General features: G+C 45.1%; 2 protein-coding genes and 1 long non-coding RNA gene across 5 annotated transcripts; 2 read left to right on the top strand and 1 right to left on the bottom strand.

Moving 5' to 3' along the window:
- The first annotated feature begins 166 nt into the window (after nucleotides 1-166).
- On the top strand, nucleotides 167-4,775 carry LOC120034301 (coiled-coil domain-containing protein 47-like). 2 transcript variants are annotated; one of them, XM_038980805.1, is made up of 12 exons: nucleotides 167-286; nucleotides 1,296-1,597; nucleotides 1,724-1,816; nucleotides 1,997-2,293; nucleotides 2,384-2,449; nucleotides 2,586-2,687; nucleotides 2,815-2,925; nucleotides 3,110-3,195; nucleotides 3,362-3,420; nucleotides 3,543-3,652; nucleotides 3,804-3,971; nucleotides 4,120-4,775. In XM_038980805.1, the coding sequence occupies exons 2-12, from the start codon at nucleotides 1,304-1,306 to the stop codon at nucleotides 4,198-4,200; spliced, it is 1,467 nt and encodes a 488-aa protein (XP_038836733.1). In that variant the 5' UTR covers nucleotides 167-286; nucleotides 1,296-1,303; the 3' UTR covers nucleotides 4,201-4,775. The 2 variants fall into 2 exon arrangements, with proteins under 2 accessions (XP_038836733.1, XP_038836732.1); XM_038980804.1 differs by having other exon boundaries at nucleotides 185-313.
- Nucleotides 4,776-7,376: 2,601 nt separating this feature from the next.
- Nucleotides 7,377-22,359, top strand: LOC120034473 (histone-lysine N-methyltransferase SETD1A-like). Of its 2 annotated transcripts, none has more exons than XM_038981050.1 (21): nucleotides 7,377-7,409; nucleotides 8,293-8,437; nucleotides 8,542-8,640; nucleotides 8,751-9,021; nucleotides 9,217-9,341; nucleotides 9,508-9,764; nucleotides 9,943-11,641; nucleotides 11,781-12,722; nucleotides 13,597-13,770; nucleotides 15,873-15,954; nucleotides 16,065-16,228; nucleotides 16,533-16,566; nucleotides 16,691-16,880; nucleotides 17,041-17,096; nucleotides 17,202-18,508; nucleotides 18,839-19,190; nucleotides 19,578-19,759; nucleotides 20,180-20,290; nucleotides 20,673-20,792; nucleotides 20,975-21,112; nucleotides 21,333-22,359. In XM_038981050.1, exons 2-21 carry the CDS (start codon nucleotides 8,300-8,302, stop codon nucleotides 21,504-21,506), a joined length of 6,615 nt encoding a protein of 2,204 aa, XP_038836978.1. In that variant the 5' UTR covers nucleotides 7,377-7,409; nucleotides 8,293-8,299; the 3' UTR covers nucleotides 21,507-22,359. The 2 variants fall into 2 exon arrangements, with proteins under 2 accessions (XP_038836978.1, XP_038836979.1); XM_038981051.1 differs by lacking the exon at nucleotides 7,377-7,409 and adding an exon at nucleotides 7,429-8,082.
- Nucleotides 14,356-17,588, bottom strand: LOC120034475. The gene is made up of 3 exons (XR_005474038.1): nucleotides 16,637-17,588; nucleotides 16,376-16,526; nucleotides 14,356-16,232 (listed from the first exon to the last, which is right to left on the bottom strand). It is a non-coding gene; the product is annotated as an uncharacterized LOC120034475 (long non-coding RNA).
- Nucleotides 22,360-27,620: the final 5,261 nt, after the last annotated feature.

Raw genomic sequence — 27,620 nt, forward strand, 5'->3', positions numbered from 1 at the left:
TTAACGAACATGAAAAAGTGTCAGTTTGTCACTTTCACAAGGTTGTAGTAATAACATATTTAACTACTTACAACATTGGCTTGAATCTAGGCTGTCTTTAGATTTCGAGAAAAACAACAACAAGGAAGAATATTTTACTTCTCAAACCCCGGCCTGGTCTGTTTCGTAAGCGGTACAGGAAGTCTCGCGAGGTTGCGCCTCTGGGTTTTTAGAAACTCTGTGGTAGAATCAACTGTCAAGGGGACTGTATTGAACAGCTAAGCTAACGACGACCTCAGCGTTTTCTGTAGGAACATATTTTAACACTCCATAGGTATTCATACAGCTAACGTTACATGTGTTGTTTTGCTTTAGTTTGATTCAACTTGATAAATCCGGCTATTGTTATATTGTAAACCACTTATTAGCTATAGGGTGGCAATAACTTGGTTGGTAACGTTAGCTAGCTTGCTCGGTTAGAATGGGAAGAGATGGGGGGGTTGGGACACGTTGGCTAATCAGTGAGTTATCTAGCTAGCTAGACTAACGTTAGTTCGTTTGTTAACCAGAAATCGTCAACTGTGGTTACATATTTCCTAGCTCTTTGTAATCTTAGCCATCTGAAATGTTCTATGATTACAGCTAGCCACTCTGTTAGCTAGATAGCTTGAATTGGAGTCAGAGAGTGGATTTGGCTAGCAGCAGACAGCTAACGTTAGTTAGCGCACCTGAATGCTAAGTAAGATATTTGTAGCTGTGGTTTGTTAAGCTGGTAGTTAACTAGCATAAATCGACTACAGTGTCTAGAATGATGATGTGTTTATAAAGAAAGCAACGCGAGCCATATATTTTTTGAATATTGATGACTTGTGAATGATAGGGTCACTGGGTCATTACCAATAACCACAGTCCATGTCCAGTCCGATTGATGGACAGATTCTATGGCGTTCAGACTGACACATTTTTGATTTAGGTAATTTGACAGTGTCCAGACCTAGCTACCACTCTCTTGGATGTTGACCTTTTCAGTGGGAGTGGATGTAAAAGGCATGAAATTATAGATATGTGTTGTAAACAAACAAGTTACTATCCTGGGCATGTAACTAAATCAACTCACAGTAATGAAGATATTTTTTGGAAACATCTTTGTGACAGCCAGCCTGTGTGAGACTGACTGAGGCATTCTGTCTATTGCTGGTTTGACCTTCTGTCACCTCCAAACCCACCTGGTTTGACCTGAATTTACCTTTCCCTCCTTATCTTCCTCCTGCTCTTCTCCCACCTGTCCTCTCCTCTACCGGCCTGTGCTGGCACAGCTTCAACCATGAGGAGTGTGTACCTCCTGCTGCCCGCGCTGCTACTTCTCCTGGCACTGCCCGTCTCCAGGGGACGCTACAACGATGACTTTGACGACGGGGAAGACCTGGCAGACTTTGCAGATGACAATGACTTTGCTGAGTTTGAGGATGTGAGCGAGGACACTGTGGCCGAGCCAGAGACTGCCCCTCCACCCCGTGCGGCCCCCCCTGCTCAGACTGCTGAGGACGATGAGGACGAGGCCACAGTGGAGCTGGAGGAAGACGGACAGGAGGACGGCTTTGAGGATTCCGATACACAGGTTAGGGGCTGCAGTGGCCTGGTAGCTTGCATATGACCAGGGACAACTTAGTTGACACACTATCCCATGCACTGTGTTTTTGGTTTGTGCCAGAACTAATCAATATTTAATTTTGTATTGCTGTAGGATCAAGACATGTACAGCAAGTACGATCCAGACGAGTTTGATGGCATGGAAAAGCCCAGCCAGTCCCTTAAAGACCCTCTGATCATCCACACAGTAAGTTCACTGTTAACACCAGACTAGTGACCATTATGAAGCCATTGATTCCAGACCTATTTCTTAAACTGTACTCTGACAACCAAGAAGAACATCCTTCTTAAATGTGAGTGCCAAGATCAAACATCCTTAATGTTGTGGTTGTCAAGGTGATGAAATCTGTCCGTCTTCCCCTTCCAGGTGCCGGCCCACCTTCAGAACAGCTGGGAGAGCTACTACATGGAAATTCTAATGGTGACGGGCCTGCTGGCCTATATCATGAACTACATCATCGGCAAGAACAAGAACAGCCGTCTGGCCACAGCCTGGTTCAACTCCCACCGAGAGCTCCTGGAGAGCAACTTTGCCTTGGTGGGTGACGATGGCACCAGTAAGGATGCAGTGAGCACCGGGAAGCTGAACCAGGAGAATGAGCACATCTACAACCTGTGGTGCTCAGGTCGAGTGTGTTGTGAGGGCATGCTCATCCAGCTTAAGGTATTTACAGTGTGTGTGAGTAAGAGAGAGAGAGAAAGTGTTTGTGTGAGAACTAGCTGCTGTTTCAATGTTTTCTCTGGTCTGTTCCAGTTTGTGAAAAGGCAGGACCTGCTGAATGTACTGGCCAGGATGATGAGGCCAGTCTGTGATCAAGTGGTGGGTACATATGCCTGCATACATGTACATCACCAGTCACATTGTCACTCACCTCAGCGCTTACAAATACTTTCCTAAAGGTAGACCTTTTCTGTTGTCTGACTTGCTGTATATTTCTGTCTATTTTTCTTTGTAGCAAATCAAAGTTACTCTGAATGATGAGGACATGGATACATTTGTGTTTGCTGTGGGCACCAAAAAGGCCATGGCACGGATGCAGAAGGAGATGCAGGACTTGGTGAGGGGTGGGCCAACATCACTATACATTCATTCAGCCATCCAGACACTATTAACCATCTATAAGCCTCAGGCTGCGTGGGTGTATGTATTGACCCGTCTTTGTTTGTGTGTCTGTCTGTCCCCAGAGTGAGTTCTGCAGTGACAAGCCCAAGTCAGGGGCAAAGTACGGCCTTCCTGAACTCCTGGCCATCCTGACAGAGATGGGTGAGGTCACGGATGGTGTGATGGACAGCAAGGTGAGCAAGGGAGGGGACCTCTGTTGGCCTACTCACTACAGTGGGGACTTTGTCACTAGGCTATTGCAGAGTGGTCTCTTATTGTTTGTAGTGGGAGAATATGACATGTAGAGTACAGTGTGCTACAATTTGACAGACCCTTTGTTTTTCTTTCATTCACCCTTCTACTGTCTTTGTCTTTCAGATGGTTCATTATATCACCAACCATGCTGACAAGATCGAGTCCATCCATTTCTCTGACCAATTTTCTGGTACAAAAGTTGTGCAAGAGTAAGTGTGCCTGCAAGCAAGTCAGTTTTTCGGCAACATATTAACTATATCACACCAATGTCCTTACTCCACCCCTACCTCTGGTCTTGTATTAAAGCCTCTTATGAAATGATGTACAGCTGTTTCTGTTACCTGAAGCTTCCTTCTCAACCCTGTTGTGTTTCAGGGATGGACAGCCCTTAAAGCTGCCTGAGACCAAGAAGACGCTGCTGTTTACATTTAATGGTGAGCCAATTGTCTCCACTTGAAATGCTTTCCAACACTTGGCATGTAGCCGATTCACCATATTTGATACGTAGTGACTGAATTAAATGTTAACAAATGTTTTCCTGTGTTTGTGCATGTAGTGCCTGGCATGGGGAACACGTCTCCCAAAGACATGGACACTCTGCTACCCCTGATGAACATGGTCATCTACAGCATCGACAAGGTCAAGAAGCTCCGCCTCAACAGAGAGGTGAGAATGGAAGGATAATTACACTAGTCTCCTAGTACACCCTCAATCTGGCCTATTGGCAGACTTTTTATATATTTTTTTATCTACGGTCTTCCTTTCATCCATCACTGCATCTCCTTGCTCACCCTCTCTCCCTGTGTCTGTCCTCCAGGGAAAACAGAAGGCGGATAAGAACCGTGCCCGTGTGGAGGAGAACTTCCTGAAGCAGACCCACAATCAGCGCCAGGAGGCTGCTCAGACCCGACGGGAGGAGAAGAAGAGGGCTGAGAAGGAGAGGATCATGAGCGAGGAGGATCCTGAGAGACAGCGCCGCCTGGAGGTCAGCTCCACCACAGCCCACCAGCAGAATAACACACTGGAACGCTACACACTGTAACATTACACATTGGAACACAGCACACTGTTCATCTTGGCCTTCTTTGTACCTCTTGCTCTAACTGTCTCTATGGTGTTTCCCCCTTTTCCAGGAGGCTGCTCAACGTCGTGATCAGAAGAAGATTGAGAAGAAGCAGATGAAGATGAAGCAGATCAAAGTCAAAGCCATGTGAGGACAGACAGCTACAGGGATTCAATCACACAGCTCAGACGGTTTCCACTGCTTCCATCCATCTCTCTCACTTCAGCGCCCAGTTCTGGCTCACACAGACATTCCCTTCTCCATGGGTGTGTCAAGCTTAGCTGTTTCTGTTCTCATGGAAACACTTTGTCCAATCAGAGTGGGGTTTTCCTTGGCTGTGAGTGAGCTGCTAGTGACAAGCGAGAGGGACAGAGGGGTTCTGCATATCAAGTCTGTCGCCATGACGACCCATGCCAGTTTTTTCCCTGTTTTGACTTTTTCTTCTGCCTAGGTCTTCATTGCTCTTTTCAAAGCAAGTCGGCTCAATGAGCTTATTAATCGAATCGACAGGGATTGGGGGTTGCACCTCTTGGTGGGAAATAAAATGCTCATATTTTAATAGGAATGAAGGCATGTGAGGCCTGTGAGTTAAGTTAACACTGTGGATGCTACAAGACGAGATGCAAAGTATCCCATTTTAATTTATATCTAAGTGACAGTCCTTACAAGCTATGTCTGTCTGGTGAATTTCTAAGCAAACAATAAAATGCACTGGAAGCTATTGAACAATCTAATTCCTGTCTTTTTTTAGAAGAGTTGTGTCTTGCGGGTAGGTGATTATAAATGGACCAATGGGACGGTAAGTCTAGCGCTAAATTTGACCCAAAGATTGAGTTCGCAGAGAGATTGTCTAGGCTACTGGGTTCAAACTAAGCTGTCCTGGTGGGCTTAATGTCAACTCCCTTGTCTCCTATATTCTACAGTAGCCTTTTTTGGAAACCACCATTTCTGCCAGCATGTTGATTCTTATTGGGGAGTAAGTATTGTAATTTTTATGACCTAGTACTGTAGTTTAACAAAAACCCACCTAGGAAGTCATGTTGAGGACAATTTAATTAAGGATGCTTCAAGGACACTGAAAAAAAAACAAATGCAGTAATACATACACTATTTTCCATGTCTTCCTGCCCGTTCTTGTTTGTTTTAGAGATGGCAGAGCCATCTTTGTGTGCCTGGACCAGATCCTATGAGGTCGAGGGTCCCGCAAATCTGGAGAAATGACTAAAGTCAAAGGCTCATGTGGCAATACAGGACATGTACAACAACCCTACTCTGACATAAAAGTAATGTAAAAACAATACCAACCATCAAACTGAAATGCACCCCATCATACAGTCCTTTCGGAAAGTATTCAGACCCCTTGACTTTTTCCACATTTTGTTACGTTACAGCCTTATTCTAAAATGCATTAAATTTAAAAAAAAATCCGCACCAATCTACACACTGAATGACAAAGCGAAAACAGGTTTATAGAAATGTTTGCAAATGTACTAAAAATAAAAGTATTCAGACCCTTTGCTATGAGACTTGAAATTGAGCTCAGGTGCATCCTGTTTCCATTGATCATCCTTGAGATGTTTCTAACAAAGTCATTGGAGTCCACCTGTGGTAAATGCACATGAGAAGGACCTTGGTCAGGGAGGTGACCAAGACCCCGATGGTCCCTCTGACAAAGCTCCAATGTGGAGATTGGGGAATAATCCAGAAGGACAACCATCTCTGCAGCACTCTACCAATCAGGCCTTTATGGTAGAGTGGCCAGACGGCAGCCACTGCTCAGTAAAAGGCACATGACAGCCCACTTGGAGTTTGCCAAAAGACACCTAAAGACTGTCAGACCATGAAACAAGATTCTCTGGTCTAATGAAACCAAGATTGAACTCTTTGCCCAGAATGCCAAGCATTATGTCGAGGAATCCTGGCACCATCCCTACGGTGAAGCATGGTGGTGGCAGGATCCTGTTGTGGGTATGGTTTTCAGCAGCAGGGCTTGGGAGACTAGTCAGGAATGAGGGAAAGATGAAAGGAGCATAATACAGAGATCCTTGATGACAACCTGCTCCAGAGCGCTCAGGACCTCAGATTGGGGCGAAGGTTCACCTTCCAACAGGACAACGACCCTAAGCACACAGCCAAGACTACGCAGGAGTGGCTTCGGGACAGGTCTGAATGTCCTTGAGTGGGCCATCCAGAGCCAAGACTTGAACCCTAACATCTGTGCCAAACTTGTAGTGTCATACCCAAGAAGACTCAATGCTTTGTCATTATGGAGTATTGTGTGTATTATGAGAAACAAAATGTGGTAAAAGTAAAGCGTTCTGAATACTTTCTGAATGCACTGTATCATGTATATTTTGTTAACCGTCCGGATGGCTTGGTCTTGGATGAGCTTATAGCACTTCTATTGCAAACTGAAAGCTCGTTGTGTATTCAGCTCACTGTCTGGATCCATGCGATAACTGGAAGAGTGAAGTAGGAGATGGAACTTAAGTGTTTGTCAGTAATGTTACCTTTTTTTAAATCGTCATAGCAGGCACAGGTATACATGATGCTAGCTACATACTCGTATTTGATTAATAAACAAACATGTTTTCGCAAACCTTTGATAAAAAGGATCACATCAATGTAGCTTCAAACGTCCTTTGTATACCTCTGGCATACTGCAAACTTGCCACCAGCCTGGTGCTGTTGTCAAAACAATGGCAACGTCACACACTAGCTAGTTGTGCTTTGCAGAGGATTTTTTTTGTTGTTGTTGTCCGCTCACACAGGAGTATTGTTTTTGTTTAAGGGGGTGCTGCAGCAGCCCTACTTCCCGCAGCTATGAACATAACCCTTGTTACTTGTGTGACGTATGTGATCATGTGTCTCGTTTCCCTGCGGTGCCATGTTTGGCCACATGATGGCAGTGTTGTCACTTGATCGTTTCCTTGTGCAGTAGTTCTTTTGAAACTTCTTTGGTACTCCGTATGCATAATATAACTAAGTAAAGAAGTTCAAAACTGGAGGTATGAGGATAATAAAATAATAAATTTTTTCTGTGTCAATGTCCTGCAAGTTATACTATGTGGAATGGGTATCTCTAAGGCCACATCTGATACATTGATCCGTAGATTCGCCACAAGTAGTCATAGACAAGAGAAGGCATATACGAATAGTTGTAAAAATCCTATAGCTACTTGTATGTAGTAGGCACAACCAACAGAAAATATATATATTTTTAGTCAGTGACGTTTGTATTTTGACTTAGTTGACTGTTCCCTTTATTTTCGTGGATCTGGATGGATTGTGGGGAAAGTGCTGACTTCGAATGACGAAATGTATTCGCAAAGACTGATGGAGTGCAGGCGAGGCTTTCAGGTTTGTTACGCGATGGCCGCTCGTTTAACATTATTTTGTTTTAGGACATAAACAAATATTTCGTGAAATATTACGCTTTGTATGGTAACTACACAGCACCGGGAAAGTATCGACATTGTTATAACTGAGCTATTGTGCCCACTGGCAAAAACGGAGTTACCTTTTCAGTTTGGTACTCAGTGTTTTTCCCCGTTCGTCCTAGGCCTAGCTTCACTTGAGCGGCGGGTTGGTAGTTTCGGATGAAGCGGGCAATCGGTTTGAAAGAGGCAGGTTCGGTTAGGCTAGTGAATGACGTTTAGCAAGCTAACTTAGGTCGATCTTTGCATCGTTGTACAGAAATAATATTTTGAATAACCACTTTCAAATGTATGAAACTTAACTAGCTAGTTGGGATTTGAATAGCTAGCTAGGTAACAAGCTAACTTGTTAAATGAAACTGAGTATGGTAGCAGCTAACGCTAGCTACACATGCTAATCTAGTTTAGATATAGCTAGTTAGTCAAGGTGATACGAGGTATATAACTAACGTTACAATAAGCTACCGTAGTTATCTAAATCATAACTAGGTGGTTGAAAATAGTGGAATCCTATCAAAACACAGCTAGCTAGCGTGTGACGTTGTCATTGTTTTGACAGCAGCACCAGGCTGGAGCGAGTTTACAGTATGCCAGAGGTAGGTTACCATGACAAGAACTGACGTTTGACGCTACATTTATGTGAGCTGTTTTATCAAAGAAGGTTTTCTAAAACATGGTTTATTTAACCAAATACGAGTATGTAGCTAGCATCATGTATACTTGTGCCTGTTATGAGGATACAAAATTATGGTAACGTTAGTGACAAAACACTTAATTCAGTTGCATCTCCCACTTCACTCTTCCAGTTATAGCATGGATCCAGACAGTGAGCCGGATACACAACGAGCTCTCAGTTTGCAATGGAAGAGCTATAAGCTCGTCCAAGACCCAGCCATCCGGAGGGTTAACAACAAAATATACCGATATGATGGGGTGCATTTCAGTGTGCCGGTTGGTATTGTGTTTCATTAACTTTTTCTTATTTTGGAGTAGGGTTGTTGTACATGTCCTGAATTGTAACATGAGCCTTTGACTTTTACTTGTCATCTCTCCAGGACTCGGGGTTCCCCCCAGTGGGAGATTTGCGGGACCCTCGACCTCGTAGAATCTGGTCCAGGCACACAGAGTTGGCCCTGCCAGTGCCCAAGTTCAAAGTTAGAACCCTAACTAACTTGCTGACTCATCATACACTCATACCAGCCTCACTCTCTAAAAGCTGCACTGTAGCATGCTATCTTTAATTTACCTTATTTTGTTCCCAAAGCTGGATGAGTTCTACGTGGGCCCCATTCCCCTCAAGGAGGTGACCTTCGCTCGCCTCAATGACAACATCAAGGAACCCTTCCTGGCTGAGATGTGCGCAAAGTTTGGAGAGGTGGAGGAGATGGAGATATTGTTTCACCCTAAGACCCGTAAGCACCTGGGCCTGGCCTGCGTGCTCTTCACCAGCACCAGGGGGGCGAAGGACACAGTCAAACACCTGCACAACACCTCCGTCATGGGTAACATCATTCACGCTCAGCTGGACATCAAAGGTATGACATGGATTCATGGCTTAATATCTATGTTTGATTTGATATAAAAATCTATTTTGTATAAAAATAACTTCTATTGCAATTACTATTGAAGTATAGAGGTGTTTTATGGAGACATAATTGTTGTCACATTAGAATTTTGTGAAGATATTAGCTACATCCTTGTCTTATGGGTATGTTTGTGTGTATCTGCAGGCCAGCAGAGGCAGAAGTATTATGACCTGATAGTGAGTGGCTCCTACACGCCCCAGACTGTGCCCACAGGAGGCAAGGCCCTGACAGAGCGGTTCCAGCTCCCAGCGCCAACACAGCCAGACACGGTACACTCACCAAGGGCTCATCACAACCATCCTACTGACATTTTCATGGAGGATTTACCTTTATGGTCCATCATTCTTGAGAGGCTTTCATAATTTTCTACTGTGTAATGTTTTTTACTTTCTCTGTCTAATTCTCCCATCTTCCTGTTCCTCTCTCTCTGTGCAGTCGTCAGATATCAGGCGGAGACTGTCCTCTGAGATAGCTGGCCTGGCTGTGGGCTTGGCTGCAGGGGTACCGGCTCTCACCCCTGGGAGCACCACCCCCTGCTCTGTGGACACAGGCTTCAGTGAGCAGCGTCTAGACACGACCCCCTCCTCTATGGGGGGGCCCTACACCCCAGGCTCCTCCGCTTCCTCGCAAGGAGGAGGAACGCCCTACACCCCTCGCTCTGTCTCACAGGACTCGGGCTACGCTGTTGCCAGGTCAGTATTGGGGAACAAACACCCTGCATAATAGCTCAGATGTTCATTTATACAAAAATGTGTTTGTCATTCCAAAAAGGTATACACATTTCTCTTTATTAGGATAGTAATAGTCAATGTGGTAACTTGTGTTATATATAAACCCTCTATGAACCCTCTTTCTCCTTTTGTTTCTTAGACAAGTTGGATACAGTGCTGGCCCATTGACCAGTGGCTACCCTCCCCAGGACATGCTTCCCTCCTCCTCCTGCTCCTCCTCTACCGTCTCCTCCTCAGTCGGGACATACAAAGCTCCCCGGTACTCGGAGGACCCCCATGCACCTCCTCAAGACCCCTACCAAAGGTGTCGCCCCACATACCCCCCTACTGGCCCTTTCCGTCCTAACGAGCCCCCGCTCTACCCCACATACCCAAACGCTGGAGGGGCTGGACAGCACATGGCACACCCCCCTGCAATGCCTCCCCCGCCTCCTGCACCCCAGTACGAGCAGCCTTCTTTGGCAGACCGGGACAGAGAGCGGGACAGGGACTCAGGAGGGCGGTACGGTGCCGGTGGGATTGGCTCTAGAAGGTCATCTTACCAGGAGGCCAACTCTTCCTCCAAGTATTCCCACCACTCGCATCACTCAGAGAGGGAGAGGGGCTACAGACGGGACAGCCTGGGCTCCAGAGAACACGGCAGACACCGTAACCACCACTCACACAATCACAGCAGCAGTAGTAGTAGCAGCAGCAGCAGGCGACGGAGCAGCCACGACCGAGACAGCAGGGAGAGGGACAGAGACAGCGACTACTCAAACAGCTCCGACCCCAGATTCAACTCCAACTCCCACCGCTCCTCCTCCAACAGCCTGTCCCCGCCTCCATCTACCTACCCCTCCTACTCTTCCTCCAAAGACCAACCCCCTCCCCACAACCCCTCTGTCTCCTCCCGCCTAGAGCCCTCCTCAGTGTATCGTGCCCAGCCTAGTGGTGGTGGTTCTGGGGAGAGGGGGTCTGTGTCTGACAAGGACCCCCGATCCCACCACACCCCTCTGCCGCCCCCTCCACCACCTCCCCTCCCCCCTGCCTCTGTGATAGCGGCGGCTGTAGCAGAGACGCTCAGCGCCCTTGACTTTGGCCAGGAGAGCCCAGTCAGAGAGGAGACGTGGACCAAGCCCAAACGCCGGCCCACCACCCCACCTCCCCCTCCTCAGCATCCCTCCACCCCTCCCTCTTCTCCACCCCACTCCTCCATCGCTTCCTCCTCCACTTCACCCTCCTCCACCTCCCTCCCACACCATCTCCCCTCCTCCACTTCCCTCTCCCCACCCCCCCAGCGAGACTCCTCCTCCCCGGAGCCAGATTCCACCAATGAGAGCCTGCCATTTGTCTACCACAGCAGCAGCTTAGACTCTCGTATTGAGATGCTCCTGAAAGAGCAGAAAGCTAAGTTCTCCTTCCTGCCCTCCGATGAAGATGAAGATGAGGAAGAGGACAGGAAGGAAGAAAGGCAGAGAGAGAAGGTGGCAGCAGCAGGAGAGGGAGGAGCAGCAGGCGAGGGCAGGAGCAATAAGCAGAGGGAGCAGGATGGGGAGAAAGACAGGCGGAGGAGACAAGGAAGAGATGGAGGCCAGCAGAGGAGGAAAGGAGAGAGGGATAGAGACGGCCGTAGAGGGAGGAAGCAGAGAACGGGGGGAGAGGGGAGGAAGAGTCCCACTGTAGTAGCACAAGCTACCCCCTCCTCCTCCACCTTCTCTCCCCGCGTCCCCACCACAGATGACCATACTAGTCTCCATGGAACAGGACCTCTGCAGGAGGAGACAGCCCAACCTGAGCCTATTGATCCAAGGACCAGACAAGGGGCACAGACACCCCCCTACAACGGAAAGAGTCAGGTAAGAACATCTTACTCTGTTAATAGAAATATTGTAGGAATCAGATTGTATGGAAACGTTGGTGTATTGTTAGCAGGGATTGTCAGTTGATGCAAAAGTGTGGGAAATTTGTGAATTCTCTCCTCTTTCCTTCCTGCAGTCATCCCCTCATTCCTCTGGGGAAGACATGGAGATCTCCGACGAGGATGAAGAACACACCATTACAGCAGTGACCACCCACCACGCCACTCCTTCCTCCGTCTCTTCTCCATCTTCATCCCAGGCCCCCCTGCCCTCCCAGACAGACCCCTCTGCCTCCCCCTCTGACCCCACACAGCACTTTGGCACGTCCATGCCTGCTCCACCCATCCCCTCTTACCCCCCTCACCTCCCTCCCCCGGGCTTTTCCCTGCAGCCCCCTCCACCCCCCTGCATCCCCCCACCGCTGGGCCACATGGAGCTGCACTCTGAGTACCCTCCTCCCATGCCCCCACACATGTATGACTATGCCAGCAGTATGGAGCTGATGAACCAGTACAGTGGCGGAGCCCCCATGTCCTTCCAGATGCAGACCCAGATGCTGAGTCGGCTGCACCAGCTGAGGATGTCCTCTAATGGCACCGCTGCCCCTGGCGACGCCCCCCCTTCAGACTACTACCACTCCATGCCCCCTCCCCCACACCCCCACCACCCCTACATGGACCAAGAAGGGGGTGGCTACGACCAGGACCAGCACTACATGTCCCCCCACTTGCCCTACGCCTACCCTGGCCCCTCTCAGATGCCCCACCACCACACCATCCCCCCTCCACACACGGGCTGGGCCCCGCATGTCTTACCCGAACACTACGCGTACCACACCCCTCCGCCCTATGGGACTATGCCTCCTGTGGGGGGAGAGGCCCAGTACGGGGCGGAGGGGGACCCCCAAATGCCCCTGCTAACAGAGAACCCCCACGAGGCCACAGTGCAGCTGGTGCTGGCCACCCTCATCCAGGAGATGAAGAGCATCATGCAGAGGGACCTCAACCGCAAGATGGTGGAGAACATCGCCTTTGGAACCTTTGACGAGTGGTGGGAGCGCAAGGAGACCAAAGCCAAGGTAAGAGAGTGGAACAACATGTTCAGAAAGCACAGAAAAAACGCCCTATACTACATACCTGGTTTGAGGAGTTAGTGAGGTAACTTTGGGCAACCCTTGAGTTCAACTCGGGATAACTGGTACCATGAAAGTGACAATTCTATGGCAACTAATCCTTCAGAACTAACCTGCAGGCTAACTCCATTTATCCTGAATGAAGTGTATGCCATGAGTTGAGGACCAAATAAATCAGATTCCCTCCCTCTCGTCAAGATTTCCTCCCTCCATCATCCCCCTCATTTTATTAATCAAATGTTTTTTTTGTATGTTAAACATAAATGTTAAAATACCTATCGCATTACAATTAGTAATGACAGAATGCATTTGAAACTTGACGCACAATAAAACTTTTATCTATAGGAGTGGGGATAAAGGTGTTTGTGCATTGATAAGCACACCAAAGATGGCATTAACACCATAGCCTGTTGAATTTGCAAGATAACCTTTCTAGCAATTTGATTTTGGGACAAATGAAAATGTGTCACTTACTCACCCATGGATTGATGTTTCAGTATTGTCTCGAGTTTGTCGTTCGATTAGCCACGTGCGACATGCACACGCAGTTACAAGCCTGCTAGAGTTAGCGGCAGGCGGACAAGCAATATCCACCCTTGTATTACGGCTGAAGTCTGAGCTGGAATGTGAAGCTAACTGAAACCATGAGTAGATCTAGCTTGCATCGTAGTATACCCATCTGGTCAATTTAAATGGGTTTCTGATTTCCGTTTTTCAAGTCGTACATGGTTTTCCTGTTATTGTTTTTTAAAAATCCATTATTTGATTTGCCGTGATACCCATTGGCTTTTGTAAAACCACATCTGTCCTCCCTCCCCAGCCGTTCCAGACCATGGTTCGGGGTGTGGCTGCAGTGAGGGACGAGGACAAGAAGGAGGAGAACAAGGCCAGCAGCAAGCCCCGGGAGCCCCTCATGTCTCTGGTGGACTGGGCCAAGAGTGGAGGAATGGAAGGCTTCTCACTGAGAGGGGCGCTACGACTTCCCTCATTCAAGGTAAACAAGTACACAGAGGCAGCAGTTGGAACTCGGGAATTGTCAGTTACTGATGTACATACATTTTTGTACTGTGCATAGGAAATAGAGATGGATTAGTACTGTACATGTATAGACATTACACTAATACATGTTCATGCATAGACATTACACTAATACATGTTCATGCATAGACATTACACAAATACATGTACATGTATAGACATTACACTAATACATGTACATGTATAGATATTACACTAATACATGTTCATGTATAGATATTACACAAATACATGTTCATGTATAGATATTACACTAATACATGTACATGTATAGACATTACACTAATACAGGGGTGTCAAACTCAAATACCCAGTGGGCCAAAATGTAAAACCTGAACAAAGTCGCGGGCCAACATTGAACAAATGAACCTTTTAATATGGACCCAAACAAGTTTTGCTTTAACATTGAATATGGAACAAGCATCGCTTATTACCATACAATATATAATTTAATAGTGGAGACATGCAAAATCGAATTTTAAATGAAAAAACACATCAATGGCATTCATTTATTAAATAAATAAAATTTAAATAAAAATCGTATGCCTCTTTTCTATTTGCAGCCTTCTGATTTAAATACCAAAATAAACTTTTTCCACTGGCTAATAATTTTACAAATAAAATGATAATAAATCAATCAACCATTCAAGCCCATGCCTTGTAGCAAGAAAAAGTGCACAAAGAAAACGTTAATTATTGCACACTGATCTAATCTGATGTGCCCAAGCCAGATACCTGGCATCTCTTCTTGGATGCTAGTTCATCAATGTCTGGGCTCAGGCTCTGAGCTGAAGAAATCTACTGTGTTCCTGCTCAGGCTCACGTTTGAAAATGCTTACTTTTTCTCTGGGCATACGAGGTCACAAACTTTCATCATGCACTTTTTCACGAACTCTCCCTCATTAAAGGGCCGGGCTGATTTTGCGATCTCTGCTGCCACTATATAACTAGCCTTTACAGCAGCCTCACTTTGTGATGTGGCTTTTTTTAACATATTCTGTTGTGAAACCAAACTTCTTTTCATCTCCTCTACTTTCTGGCTCCTTTGAGTCACGTCCAGGTCCTTGTATTTGTCATGGTGTTTCGTTTCATAGTGTCGTCTAATGTTGTACTCCTTACTTACAGCCACGTTGACTCCACAAACAAGACAAACAGGTTTGTCTTTTACATATGTAAACAGATATTCTGCCTCCCACTTGTCCAGAAAGCTCCTGTTTTCTGCCTTTCTTTTCGCGATTTTTGGGAAGGGATAGCGCGCTGACAGTTGTAGCGTCTATGTTGCTATGACTTCTGTCACAGAGGAGAGGGCGTTTCTGGGTCCTGTCCTGATTGGCGCGCGAAAACAACAGCAGAGCATTATGGGATTCGTAGTATCAGCGGTGAATGCGCTGTATAATACCGGTGGGCCAGCTCTAGTAGGGCCAGAGTAGGGCCCGCGGGCCAGAGTTTGACACCCATGCACTAATACATGTTCATGTATAGATATTACACAAATACATGTTCATGTATAGATATTACACAAATACATGTTCATGTATAGATATTACACAAATACATGTTCATGTATAGATATTACACTAATACATGTACATGTATAGACATTACACTAATACATGTATAGACATTACACTAATACATGTATAGACATTACACTAATACATGTATAGACATTACACTAATACATGTATAGACATTACACTAATACATGTATAGACATTACACTAATACATGTATAGACATTACACTAATACATGTATAGACATTACACTAATACATGTATAGACATTACACTAATACATGTATAGACATTACACTAATACATGTATAGACATTACACTAATACATGTATAGACATTACACTAATACATGTATAGACATTACACTAATACATGTATAGACATTACACTAATACATGTATAGACATTACACTAATACATGTATAGACATTACACTAATACATGTTCATGTATAGACATTACTCCAATGTATCCATCCATTCACTGAGGGATTTTTTCCACAATAACTTATCATGATATTAACTGTGTGTATTGTGTCCAGGTGAAGAGGAAAGAACCTCTGGAGCTAGCAGAGGTAGGAGAGATGAAGAGACCCAAGACACCGCCAGAGGATGACGACGAAGGTGAGCTTTTCATCAATGACCCCCTCCTTTGGGAATCCCTTTGGGGATTTGTCACCGACCGTCTTTGTGTTTCCTATGTTGGCTCACCATCTCTCTCCTTCTCCCCCCAGACTCGTACCATGACAAGGGTCTAGAGGGAAGAATGGCAGATGGGGAGGGCCACAGGGCTGAGAGGAACAGCAGGCGGAGGAAGAAGAAGAAGACGAGAAGTCGGAAACCTTGGGACCTGGACAGCGAAGGAGAAGAGACTTCTGACGGTTCTTCTTCAGATAAGGTGTCTGCATGTGCAAGGGATAATTTAGCATGAAAATAATGTTTTCCAAATAAAGTTTATCTTATCTCAAAAATTGAATAAATGGCTACAGAAACAATAATGCAGGATTCTTCTAATCAGTTGATGATTTCTGCAAGCAGTACATACTGGCAGTGTTGTTGTATTTCCCCATAGTGCTGGCTAGATGGCAGCATTTCACTGTATGTCTCTTCATACTCTGCTGTACTTTGGCTTCATTGACTTGGATTGAACCTGAGACACTTGTATATTATCACAAACTGTGTCCTTCTGTTCCTCTCTGTAGGAGGACGAGGAGGGAAGTGACAAGGGGTCAGAAGGTAAATCTAGCATTCTTCATGATATCCTTATTGAATCCAATGTGCCCCCCTCACAGGCTTTCTTATCTACCTTTTCCATCATGCCATCTTATCATCTCTCACTTCCTCTCACTTCTTTCTTCAGATGAGGCCTTGAGTGCAGACAGCGATGAGAGCCTCTCCTCATCCACAGAGAGTTCTTCCTCCTCAACATCATCATCATCCTCTTCCTCTGAAGATGAGGAGGAAGGAGAGCAGGCCGGCAGTGGACTGGACACCATGGATGAGTCTACGATGGACAGCACAGCTCTGGACACAGAGAAGGGGGATGACCGGTACGTTTTGAACAGTGTTCCTGATTTTGAATATACCTGTATATAAGTATCCAAAATGTTTTCTATATATTTCCTATGGAAGTGTCTTTATTGAAACTTGATTTGTTGCTTAATGTGTGTCTGGGTTGATACTGACCATTCCACTTGTTGTGCACTCCAGAGAAAAGTCTGCAGCTGCTGTTCCAAAAGCACCACTCAGCGCCGAGATCAAAGCTGGTTAGTCACACATTTAGTTTCTCTGTTACGGATGTTCATTTCCATGGCAAGTGCCAATGTTGTTTTTCACCTGATTCATAATTCAAATATGTGCCCATATCTCAGAAATTGCTGCCAGCAAGAAGGATTCATCAACACTCAGCTCAAACGCTCGTCCTCCAGCCCCCCGCCCCTCCTCCCCAATTGTTATTGTGCCTCCTCTCAAGAAGCAAAGGAAGACCGTCTCGTTCTCTTCCGGGGAGAGCGACTACAAACCCCACCTTCCAACGGTTCCCTTGTCCCCATCTCCCTCCACTGCTTCTCCTCTCTTCTCCCACATGAAATCTCACCTTCCAGACTCCATTTTCATCGCCTCCACACCTGGAACCACCCCCTCCAAGACTCTCTCACTCCTCCCCTTTGCCTCCAAACCAGGCGAAGGCAATGCCCTCTCTCCCTCCCCTGTTCTCACTGTTCCCTCGCCTGTACGCCCCGAAGACTCAATAAAGAGCCCTGTCCCTCTGGTGTCCCCCCCAATCACCCCCACCAAGTCCCCCAACAAACGGGGGGCCTCCCCCAAATCCCCCGCTCTAGTGTGGGTGTGTCGCACCGTGCAGAACCTCCCCCTGGACCACGCCTCCATGGTCAAGATGGCCTTCGAGGAGGCCCCGCCCCCTATCACAAAGGGCCGGGGCAGGGGACGCCCCAGGACTGTCAGCCTGTCGACCCCCACCCCTCCCCCCTCCTTCCACACCCTCAGAGAGGAGGAGGAGGAGGGACTGCAGAGGCTGAGACTCAGTGAGCAGCTGGGAGCATCCAGCCTGCTACAACTGGGCTCGGCTCCCACGGCTGATCTGTCTGATATGGCCCTGAAGCTGGACCCAGACGCTGGAGACTCAGAGGAGACGGAGACGTCAGACGAGGCAGAGGAGCAGAAGATGGAGGAGGAGATGCTCCTCTCTCCCAAAGCCCTCCCCCTGGTTATGGACCCACAGGGCCTGTCTGCCCTGCAGGAGCACAACTATTCCAAAGCCCCCTTCCACCTCATCCCTGCCCAAAAGAGGAGTGTCTCCAAACAGGAGCCTGGGGTGCTCCTCCCTGCAGACTTCAACCATCACACCATCTCTGGGGTGCTGGAAGCTCCTGAGGAGGTCATAGGGGAACCCCTGCCCTCTAGGGACAGACACCAGGCTGAGTGTCTGTCTGGCATGGGGCTGCTGTGTGAGGATAGAGACATGGCCAAGGCCTCTGTGCTGACACCTCTCACCCCATCAGCCAAGAGGAAGGGAATGGTGGCGAGGGGCAGGGAACTGGAGGAGATGGGGAAAGAGAAGAACAAGAAGAGGAGGAGGAAAGATAAGGAAAATCTGGAGTTGCAGCAAACGAAAAAGCAGAAGGAACATCAGACCAAGAAACAGAAGAGGAAACTAGAGGTGTGAGGTTTTGTGGGTTTGTGCTTGAGTCAAGTGTCACAACTAAGAAGTGTTGAGCATGGTGCGTCAACATGTAAAGATGGGGTATTGCTCAACCACAGCTTGACAGTTACATGGCCAAATTGTCATGTAAATATATATTAATAATGTCAAACAAAATACTAGTAAATTACATTCTAATCTAGAAAGTCCCATCCTATGGCCTGTATTGACCAGTATTTAAGATCCTGTTACAGGCTAATTTTAGTTCCTGAGTTGACATCTCCCACTCTCTCCTTGTTCCTGTCCCTCTCCCACTCTCTCCCTCTTCCTGTCCCCGGTTCCTGTCAGGAGGTGGACCTGGAGGAGGATGTGGACGTGGAGCGGCTGGAGCCGGGTGAGCTGTCTAACACAGAGGACGAGGAAGAGGAAGAGTGGGACGATGTGAGGAAGAGCGAGCGCCTCTTCCTCCAGGAGGCCGGGTTGACTTCGTCGCAGCGTTGGCCCAAGCCCATCCCTGCCCTGGAGCCCGTCACGTTTGACCAGCGCAGCGAGTTTGAGCAGATGACCATCCTGTATGACATCTGGAACTCTGGTCTTGACATGGAGGACATGACACTGCTGAAGACGACCTACGAGAAGCTGCTGCAGGACGACCACAGCACCGACTGGCTCAACGACACACACTGGGTCCACCACACTGATATCCTTTACTACTGGCAGGGCAGGGGGTTTGGAATGAGGGTTAGAAGCCCTGCTTGTGGTTTAGGATCTTCCATGTGTTGATGCCTCTTATGAACAGTTGAGCTGTGCATTAAGTAATGTACCGGTATGCGGAAGTCAGTGGAGGCTTTTGAGGGGAGGACGGCTCATAATAATGGCTTGAGCGGCGCAAATGGAATGGTATCAAACACCTGGAAACCTTGTGATTGATGTATTTGATACCATTCCACCTAGTCCGCTCCAGCCATTACTACAAGCCCATCCTCCCCAATTAAGGTGCCACCTACTTCTAATGATGCATGTGTATTAAGATGGACTGGTGTGTGTTCAACAGTAACTGTTGTTAGCCTTAACGTGTGGCATGCACTTACCAACATCCCCAACCCGCGGCGTAAGAAGAAGAGTGCAGACGGGCAGCTGCGGGAGCACGTGACAGGCTGTGCCAGGAGCGAGGGCTACTACGCCATCAGCAGGAAGGAGAAGGATGTCTACCTGGATCTGGAACTGCCTGAGCAGGCTCTACTGGAGGCTGCCGACTACGACGCCTCTGTACGCACACCTCTCTTTACTATCTCTCTCCTTTTTATACTATATATAGTCTCTGGCTTTTCATACAATGGTGTCATGTTGTTGCTTGTCATAGGCTCTGTGGTCACAGGTTTTGTTCCAATAAGATTGATGACCTTTGGTCATTGAATACAGGGAAGTTGGTGAACAAGTAGTGTATTTCTTATTTTAGCATATGCTTCACAATGCTGTAGGAAGTCCCGCAGAGTTTGTCATGCAGATGTATTCAACAGCTTTGCTGCGTCTGCTCGAGGCAATGAAAATGAACTCACTTAACCCCCGATTAACTATATTGGGCATTTAGGGGAAAGTGCCTCTGGCTCAGTAGTATTTAGCTCAAGGCCATGTGATGGTGTGTGTGTCACTGGCTCAATGTAACTCTCATTCTGTCCTCCCCCTCAGGGCTCAAACCGGCTGCTGTCAGAGAGACGGTCGGAGCAGCGCCGCCTCCTCAGTGCCATAGGCATCCCTGCAGTCATGGACTCTGACCTGCTCAAACTCAATCAGCTCAAGGTACACAACAGCAGCCTGGAACTGTGTGTACCACTGATATTATCTAACTGCTGTGTTACCTCTGCTCTACAACCACCATGTCATTTCCCATGGGTTTCATTCTGAGAACTCACTTCTGTTACTGTGTAATGAAGACCGTGACCTTTTAAACCCATGCCAGTGTGTTGATAATGAGACTTTGATCCAGGACTATGGTGAAATCTAGAGGAAAGGCTGATATTGCATTCAATCCGGTTGTCTAGACAAAGCTTGATGATGAGTTGGTTATTTTAATCAGTTGTGTAGTGCTGGGGGGGGCAGGACTGAGTTTGTGAAACCCTGGACTAGAGTAACTAAATGATTATTGCACCACTATGGCACTAACTCTTGCTTCCTTCCTCAGTTCCGTAAGAAGAAGCTTCGATTTGGCCGCAGTAGGATCCATGAATGGGGCCTGTTCACCATGGAACCCATTGCTGCTGACGAGATGGTCATTGAGTATGTGGGCCAGAATATCAGACAGGTACTGGTCATTGTACTGCTTGAGGAGTGTATGTGTGTAGGGCCATATTGTAGTCTGTACGTCATTCAGCCGTAGTGTGGTGTCAGCATTAGCAATAGACACATGGCAAACATCAGTGTTTGTCTTTCCTGGGTGTTCAGCTGGCATCATTGTTTGACTGTTTGTGCCCGTTTCTTTGCCAGATGGTGGCTGACAACAGAGAGAAGCGTTATGCCCAGCAGGGCATTGGGAGCAGCTACCTGTTCAGAGTGGACCACGACACCATCATTGATGCTACCAAGTTAGGCAACCTGGCACGCTTCATCAACCACTGCTGCACTGTGAGTCAGCCTATACCTGCACAAGCAAAACAATACAGGATATAACAATGGAGTGAAGCAACGTGAAGACTAAATAGAAATACACATTTCTATCATAGATATTTAGTGACTCTGATACACACACAATGTTCACAGTAACATTGACTGGTAAGATCCTCTTAAGTCGTTTTTGTTTTCTTTGAATTACCCGTAACTGGTCTCTGTCCTCTACTTTCCCCAGCCTAACTGCTATGCAAAGGTGATCACCATAGAATCCCAGAAGAAGATTGTGATCTACTCCAAGCAAGCCATTGGCATGAATGAAGAGATTACCTACGACTACAAGTTCCCTCTAGAGGAAAATAAGATTCCCTGTCTGTGTGGAACAGAGAACTGCCGTGGGACGCTCAACTAGATACGACAGGATGACCACTCTCACACTGAGGTGTGGCAGTGCCCCGTTTCAGTCCCTCCTGTCCCCCCTCCACAACCCCCGACTATAACCAAGAACAAAGCCACACCCACCACCAACAGCCCCCCTCCTGACCCCAAAGCCCACCTGCTCCTCCAGACTGTCAAACAGTTGTCTGTACCATATCCAGAAAACAGAGAGACATGCAACGTTTGCACTGTTCACACGCTTTAATTTACCTGGGGTTATGGTTTATTATCTTAGGGGCTGTGATACTCTCCTTCCCAGGGGTGTGATTAATAATCGGGCCCCCTCTTCTGTACCCCAAACCCCTGAAATGCAGCATTAGTCTCCGCTGTAGCAGGATTTAATAACTTAGGACCACTTGTTCCCAATCGGTCAAGGGTGGACATTTTTTACCCCCCTGCCAACAGCCTTTCCTTGGAATAGAGAATGTAACCGTAACCTATCAGAACTGGTTTTGTGTGTCTTGTCTGCCTCCGCACAGATAAGCTCCCGCTAACCCAAACCCTCTGCCCACACACACCAATCCGCACATAGACGCACAGGATTTACAAACATATTCAGGGTTTTAAAGGCGCTCGTTCGCAGCGCAGTTTTAGTTACACACTCTAATCCATTGGGACTTCAGTTATGCAAGATTTCCAAACATGAAGATTGTTTGAGCTTTGTCATTTTATAGTATTGCATATTCTTATTCTTGTTCTGATTTAGTTGCGTGAGCTGTAGGTGGGTGTGTGACTCTCCCCTCACCAGTTTGTTTGGATGAGAGACCATAGACTTAAATATTTGTTTTTCACCATGCTAAATAAGAACAAATCATTTGTAGATCAAATAGTGTGTGACGTCACATCAGTTTATCTTTAAAGCTTAAGATGGCTGCTGAGTTTTAGTCTGCAGGTTTATCTCAATTTGGAATGCATTGTTTGTTCCTTTTACGTTCCCCTTTCCCCATTGTGATGTTGTCCCTCCTCACGTTAGGAAGCAGAGAAAGGACCTGACCCGTGTGTATCTGTGTTAAGAGAATGTATTCTTACGGGAGCGAGTAAGTTTTTATTCCTGTCGTGTGAATGTGCTCTCACTGTCAATTAGTAGTTTTGTGCTATTGAACAACCTGCAAATGTCAGGTTGTCTGCGCTTTTTGTATGACATGGTCAAGGCACACTGTCAGGAAAACTGTTTCTATGAAATCTCCCTTATTTGGCAAACCATTAGACAAATCTGTTCAAAAAATGTTTTTAATTTAAATGTAACCTTTATTTAACTAGGCAAGTCAGTTAAGAACAAATTCTTATTTACAATGATGGCCTACCCGGATGACGCTGGGCCAATTGTGCGCCACCCTATGGGACTCCCAATCACGGCCGGATGTGATACAGCCTGTAATCGAACCAGGGACTGTAGTGACTCCTCTTGCACTGAGATGCAGTGCCTTGCGCCACTCGGGAGCCCGAACATAACTCTGCCCCATTGACCCCTATACAAGTGTTGAGGTCTGTGTATGTTGGACTTTGTCATTGAGTGTGTGTTCTGAATGGTTTTAAAGGGTGAACTTATGTGTAGATCAGATCTGGTAAATCTAGTTAAGTAGATCTCGAGGGGTCATTTTTCACTGTTATCCATGCTCTCTCAACTCAAGCAGTCGCTGTCCCAAGTTTAATCTTTGATTGAGATGTTTTAAATGTCACAAGGCCCCTCCGTGTTCTGTTCCTTCCAGAGCAGAAAAGTAATCTATATTTCTTGTTGCAACAGGCGCTTTTCAGTACAAACCAACCCTCTAACTTTAAAATAAAAAGATGGAAAAAAAGTTCTGACAAATGTACATATTGTAGAGGTGTTTGTTTCTCGTAGAAACACACTGGTTCCAGTCTGTAAATACGTTGTTCCTCTCCTACTTCCCATGAGGAAAACTGTACATACCTTACATTGTTCTTTTTTGTTTTTCCTTTTAATTTGATTTTAATATTATTTGCAATATTTCTCTTGTATTAATGCGTTGGACTCTTTTATTAATGGTGCATTAAAATATTTTTTAAGAAAAGTGAAAGCTTTGTTTTTTTAAAGCCTTGGTTGAGTGTCTGGATTTCCCCCTAGCCCCTGGGTTGTCTATAGGTGTTGTTATATTCACTCCGGCTATCTAATGCGATTTCAGAGCACTCTCGTCCAAGAGTGCCAGAGTACAGAATAACTGAGGAATTTACGAAAGCGCAACAACGGTTGAATGTGTCAGTAAACGTCGGCAAAAAAGATAACGTTCCTCGAGAATGAGTTGAAGAAAATGCAATCCCAAATAATGAGCTGTGTGAGAATGTAGCTGAACTTCAAAGGTACTCTCGCAGGTGGAATCTGAAAATCCAAGGTGTAAAAGAGGGAGAGGATATTAGGGGAACGTGTCTCCGTGCATCAAAGACAGGCTAAGAGACGTGATTGATGTGGTACATCGACTTGGGAAACAAAGATCTGATGGACCCCCTCGCAATATCATCTTGCGCTTAATTAAGCGACATTACAGGGACATCATCTGGAGAATGGCCATGGGGAAAACGTTTCTGGACGAGAAGAAGCTCCGCATCAAATAAGCTCTGATACCGCAGGATCAGGCTGCCAGGGAGAAACTGTGACCACTTATACAGAAGGCACGACAAGAAGGAAAGAAGGCTGGGTTCAAGGGCCCTCACGCGTTAATCGAATGATTACTGGGTAACTGTTGACATTAACCAAACTGGAACTGTGAGTACTGCCAAGAGTACAGTTAATGTACTACCACGAATAAATGTACTGTTCGAACTACAACTGATGAACACCTGCCAACTAAAAAAAAAGGAAGTAAATAGATTTGTTATACTGTTAACCCCTACCTCAGCTGAGTGGTTTTCCGTCGGAGTAATCCTCTCAAGGTTCACTGTTTGTTTTATTGTTCACATTACTACTTGTGTTATCTAATTTGTGTTCTTTCTTTTTTAATGCAGGAGTTTGTTTTCAATTCACTCAATGTCGTTAGTCTGAATGCTCGGGGTTTGAGAAATCTTACAAAAAGGAAAGCTTTATTTTTACATCGTAAACGCAGTAACGCAGATTTTGTCCTTCAGGAAACTCATTCGGGTGAAAGTGATTTGAAATTTTGGAAAGCACAATGGGGAGATATGGCCTATTTCAGTCATGGATCAAATCACTCTGCTGGTGTTTTGACACTTATTCACAAGTTTAAAGGTGACGTTCTAGAATCCACATCTTCACAAGATGGGAGATGGGTCATAGTAACTGTTAAACTTGACAATGCTATTTTCATAATTTGTAATGTATACGGACATAACTCACATTCTCCAAATAAGACCCTTTTTACCCAACTTACCAGGAAAGTACAGGATTTAAGCATCAAATACTCAGAGGCTTTTCTAATTATTTCAGGGGATTTTAATGAAACACCTGATGCATCTACTGATCGTTTTCCTCCTAGAACGAGTCAAAGCCTTCAAAATAGCAATATTATCACTACTTTATGCAAGGATCTCTGTGTTGAGGATGCTTGACGTTATTTCAATCCGGATGCAAAGGGTTATACCTAGACCAACAAAACTATGTCACGTAAATCTAGAATAGATTTATTCCTAATTTCCGCCTTTTTGTTACAATTTGTTATAGATGTAGATCATCAGTTGGCTCCCTTTTCTGATCATCACTTGATTTCCCTGAGTTTACAAGCTACTAAAAAATCGAAAGGTACTCAATGATATTGGAAATTAAACAACACACTTCTTAAAGATACTACTCTCATTGAAAACATCAAATCGTTAGCTAAAGATATTTTTGCACTAACAGACTTGGGTCATGGAAGTAGATGGGAATTTTTCAAATATAAAGTCAGAGTGGTAGCCATTAAACGCGCCGAAGAGCTGATGCACTTAAATAACCTTAGAGAAAAAGAGATGATGAGCAAGCTTGACAGTTTTCTGTGAAAGATAATCTATCTGAAGAAGAGGGGTCTGTATTCAAGTCTTTACAACTAGAATTAGAACAGCTTTACACGGATCTGGCAAAGGGTGCCTTTGTAAGGTCAAGAGCAAAATGGATTGAAGAGGGGGAAAGAAACACTAGTTACTTTATTGCACTTGAAAAGAGAAACTACAAAAGAAAATCTATAACTGCACTCAAAATTAACAATGTTTTATGCAAAGATCTATTACAATATCATCATTTGTCAATTCCTTTTATGAAAACCTTTACAGCTCTCAATTTCAGGAAGATGGTTGTGAAAGCTACATTTGCCACATTCAGAATTATGTCCCTGTAATTGAGGATGATTTCCACTCATTTTGCGATTCACCTGTGTCAACTGAAGAAATTAGAGAGGCTCTGAATTCAATGAAAAAAGGGAAATCACCTGGCCCTGATGGCCTGTCAGTTGAATTATATAGACAGTTTTGGGAGTTACTAGAAGACCCGATTTTTAATATGTTTCAAAATTGCATTAAAAGTGGGGAAATAGTCTCCACTAAGAAACAGGGCCTTATTTCATTGATTCCGAAGCCCGATAAAGACCCTTGTCTCATTGACAATTGAAGACCAATTACTTTATTAAATATTGATTACAAATTGATTGCTCTGGTTTATGCCAAAAGTTTAAAGGAATAGATACCATAATAAATGAGACTCAAACAGGATTTATGAAGGGCCGTCACATAAACTCTAACATTCGTTTAGTCTTGGACCTTATAGATTATTCAGATGCAATTGACTCAGATGCGGTTGTCTTATTTTTGGACTTCTGTAAAGCCTTTGACACAACTGAACATGAATTTCTCTTTAGGTCTCTTAAACTTTTTGGATTTGGTGAAAATGTTATCAAAGTAATTTGCATGTTTTACAAAGATATAAATAGTTCTGTGTTACTAAACCTTAATACTTCCAAAAGATTCAGTATCAACAGAAGTGTACAACAGGGATGCCCAATTTCGCCATTTTTATTCATTTTGGTTGTGGAACTTCTATCTCTAGATATTCTGAATAATGCAAATTTGTATGGCTTAACCATTTTTAACAAAGAAATCAAAATGTCCCAACTGGCTGATGATACTACTCTTTTTTTAAGAGACAAAGACCCTTAATGAGACAAAGACCATGCCCTTAATGCTATGACTGCATTTTCTATTGCATCAGGATTAAAACTGAATGTTTCTAAATGTGAAATCTTATGTTTATTTGACTCTGATGATAAAGACATAGAAAATATTCCTGTAAAGGACTGTGTTAAATATTTAGGAATACATCTGTCAAAAAAACACTTAGTCAGACAACATTTGAATTTCTCTCCTAAAATTAAGAAAGCCAAAAATATATTTAATAATTGGCTACAAAGAGATCTTTCTATACTTGGGAGAGTCTCGTTTTGTGTACCCCTCATTATCTTCATGTAAATCCTGCTACTTGTAAAGAGATCAATAAGACCTTTCTTGACTTCATCTGGAAAAATAAGTCTCAAAGTAAAAAAGTCGGTCCTTTCTAATAAAAGAGCTGAAGGAGGTCTGGAAGGGTTGGATTTTGTTGACATAAATAACACTTTCAAGATCAACTGGTTGAAAAGATGTTTGATCAATACTGATTCAATATGGTATTTCATTCCAAATAATGTGTTTAATAAGTTGGGAGGGCTTCAATTTTTACTGAAATGTAATTATATTCCCGAAAGATAACCCGCTAAATTGGCTAGGTTTCACCAACAAGCTTTAATGGCCTGGAAAATATGTTTACTGCACAATTTTTCCCCACATAAAGCTCTTTTGTTGAATAATTCAGACATAACTGTAAGGAATAAGTAATTTTTCTACCCCAGCTGGCATGAGAGGAATATTGACTTTGTTCTTGATGTTTTTGACCACAAGGGTAATATTCTCACATATGAACAATTTCTAACATTAAAAGAGTTTCCAATACCTTTCAGAGAGTTTATTTCTGTGATCAAAGCCGTTACCAGTGGTCTAACTACACTAATGAAAACTCATCTTAACTTTGGTAATGATCACAAAGTTTATCCAGAACTCAGATTGGAAGGTGTGGGCTTACTTGAGAAATCTTGTTGTAATAAATATATAAGACAAA

The sequence above is a fragment of the Salvelinus namaycush genome, chromosome 41, assembly GCF_016432855.1.
Source record: "Salvelinus namaycush isolate Seneca chromosome 41, SaNama_1.0, whole genome shotgun sequence".
Lineage (NCBI taxonomy): Eukaryota > Metazoa > Chordata > Actinopteri > Salmoniformes > Salmonidae > Salvelinus > Salvelinus namaycush.

Coding starts and splice junctions, on each gene's coding strand:
- LOC120034301 (XM_038980805.1), top strand. CDS start 1,304: ATGAGGAGTGTGTACCTCCTGCTGCCCGCGCTGCTACTTCTCCTGGCA. Junction 2,294..2,383: donor GCATGCTCATCCAGCTTAAG/GTATTTACAGTG, acceptor GGTCTGTTCCAG/TTTGTGAAAAGGCAGGACCT. Junction 2,450..2,585: donor GGCCAGTCTGTGATCAAGTG/GTGGGTACATAT, acceptor TTTTCTTTGTAG/CAAATCAAAGTTACTCTGAA.
- LOC120034473 (XM_038981050.1), top strand. CDS start 8,300: ATGGATCCAGACAGTGAGCCGGATACACAACGAGCTCTCAGTTTGCAA. Junction 9,022..9,216: donor CGCTCAGCTGGACATCAAAG/GTATGACATGGA, acceptor GTGTATCTGCAG/GCCAGCAGAGGCAGAAGTAT. Junction 12,723..13,596: donor GCAAGGAGACCAAAGCCAAG/GTAAGAGAGTGG, acceptor CTCCCTCCCCAG/CCGTTCCAGACCATGGTTCG.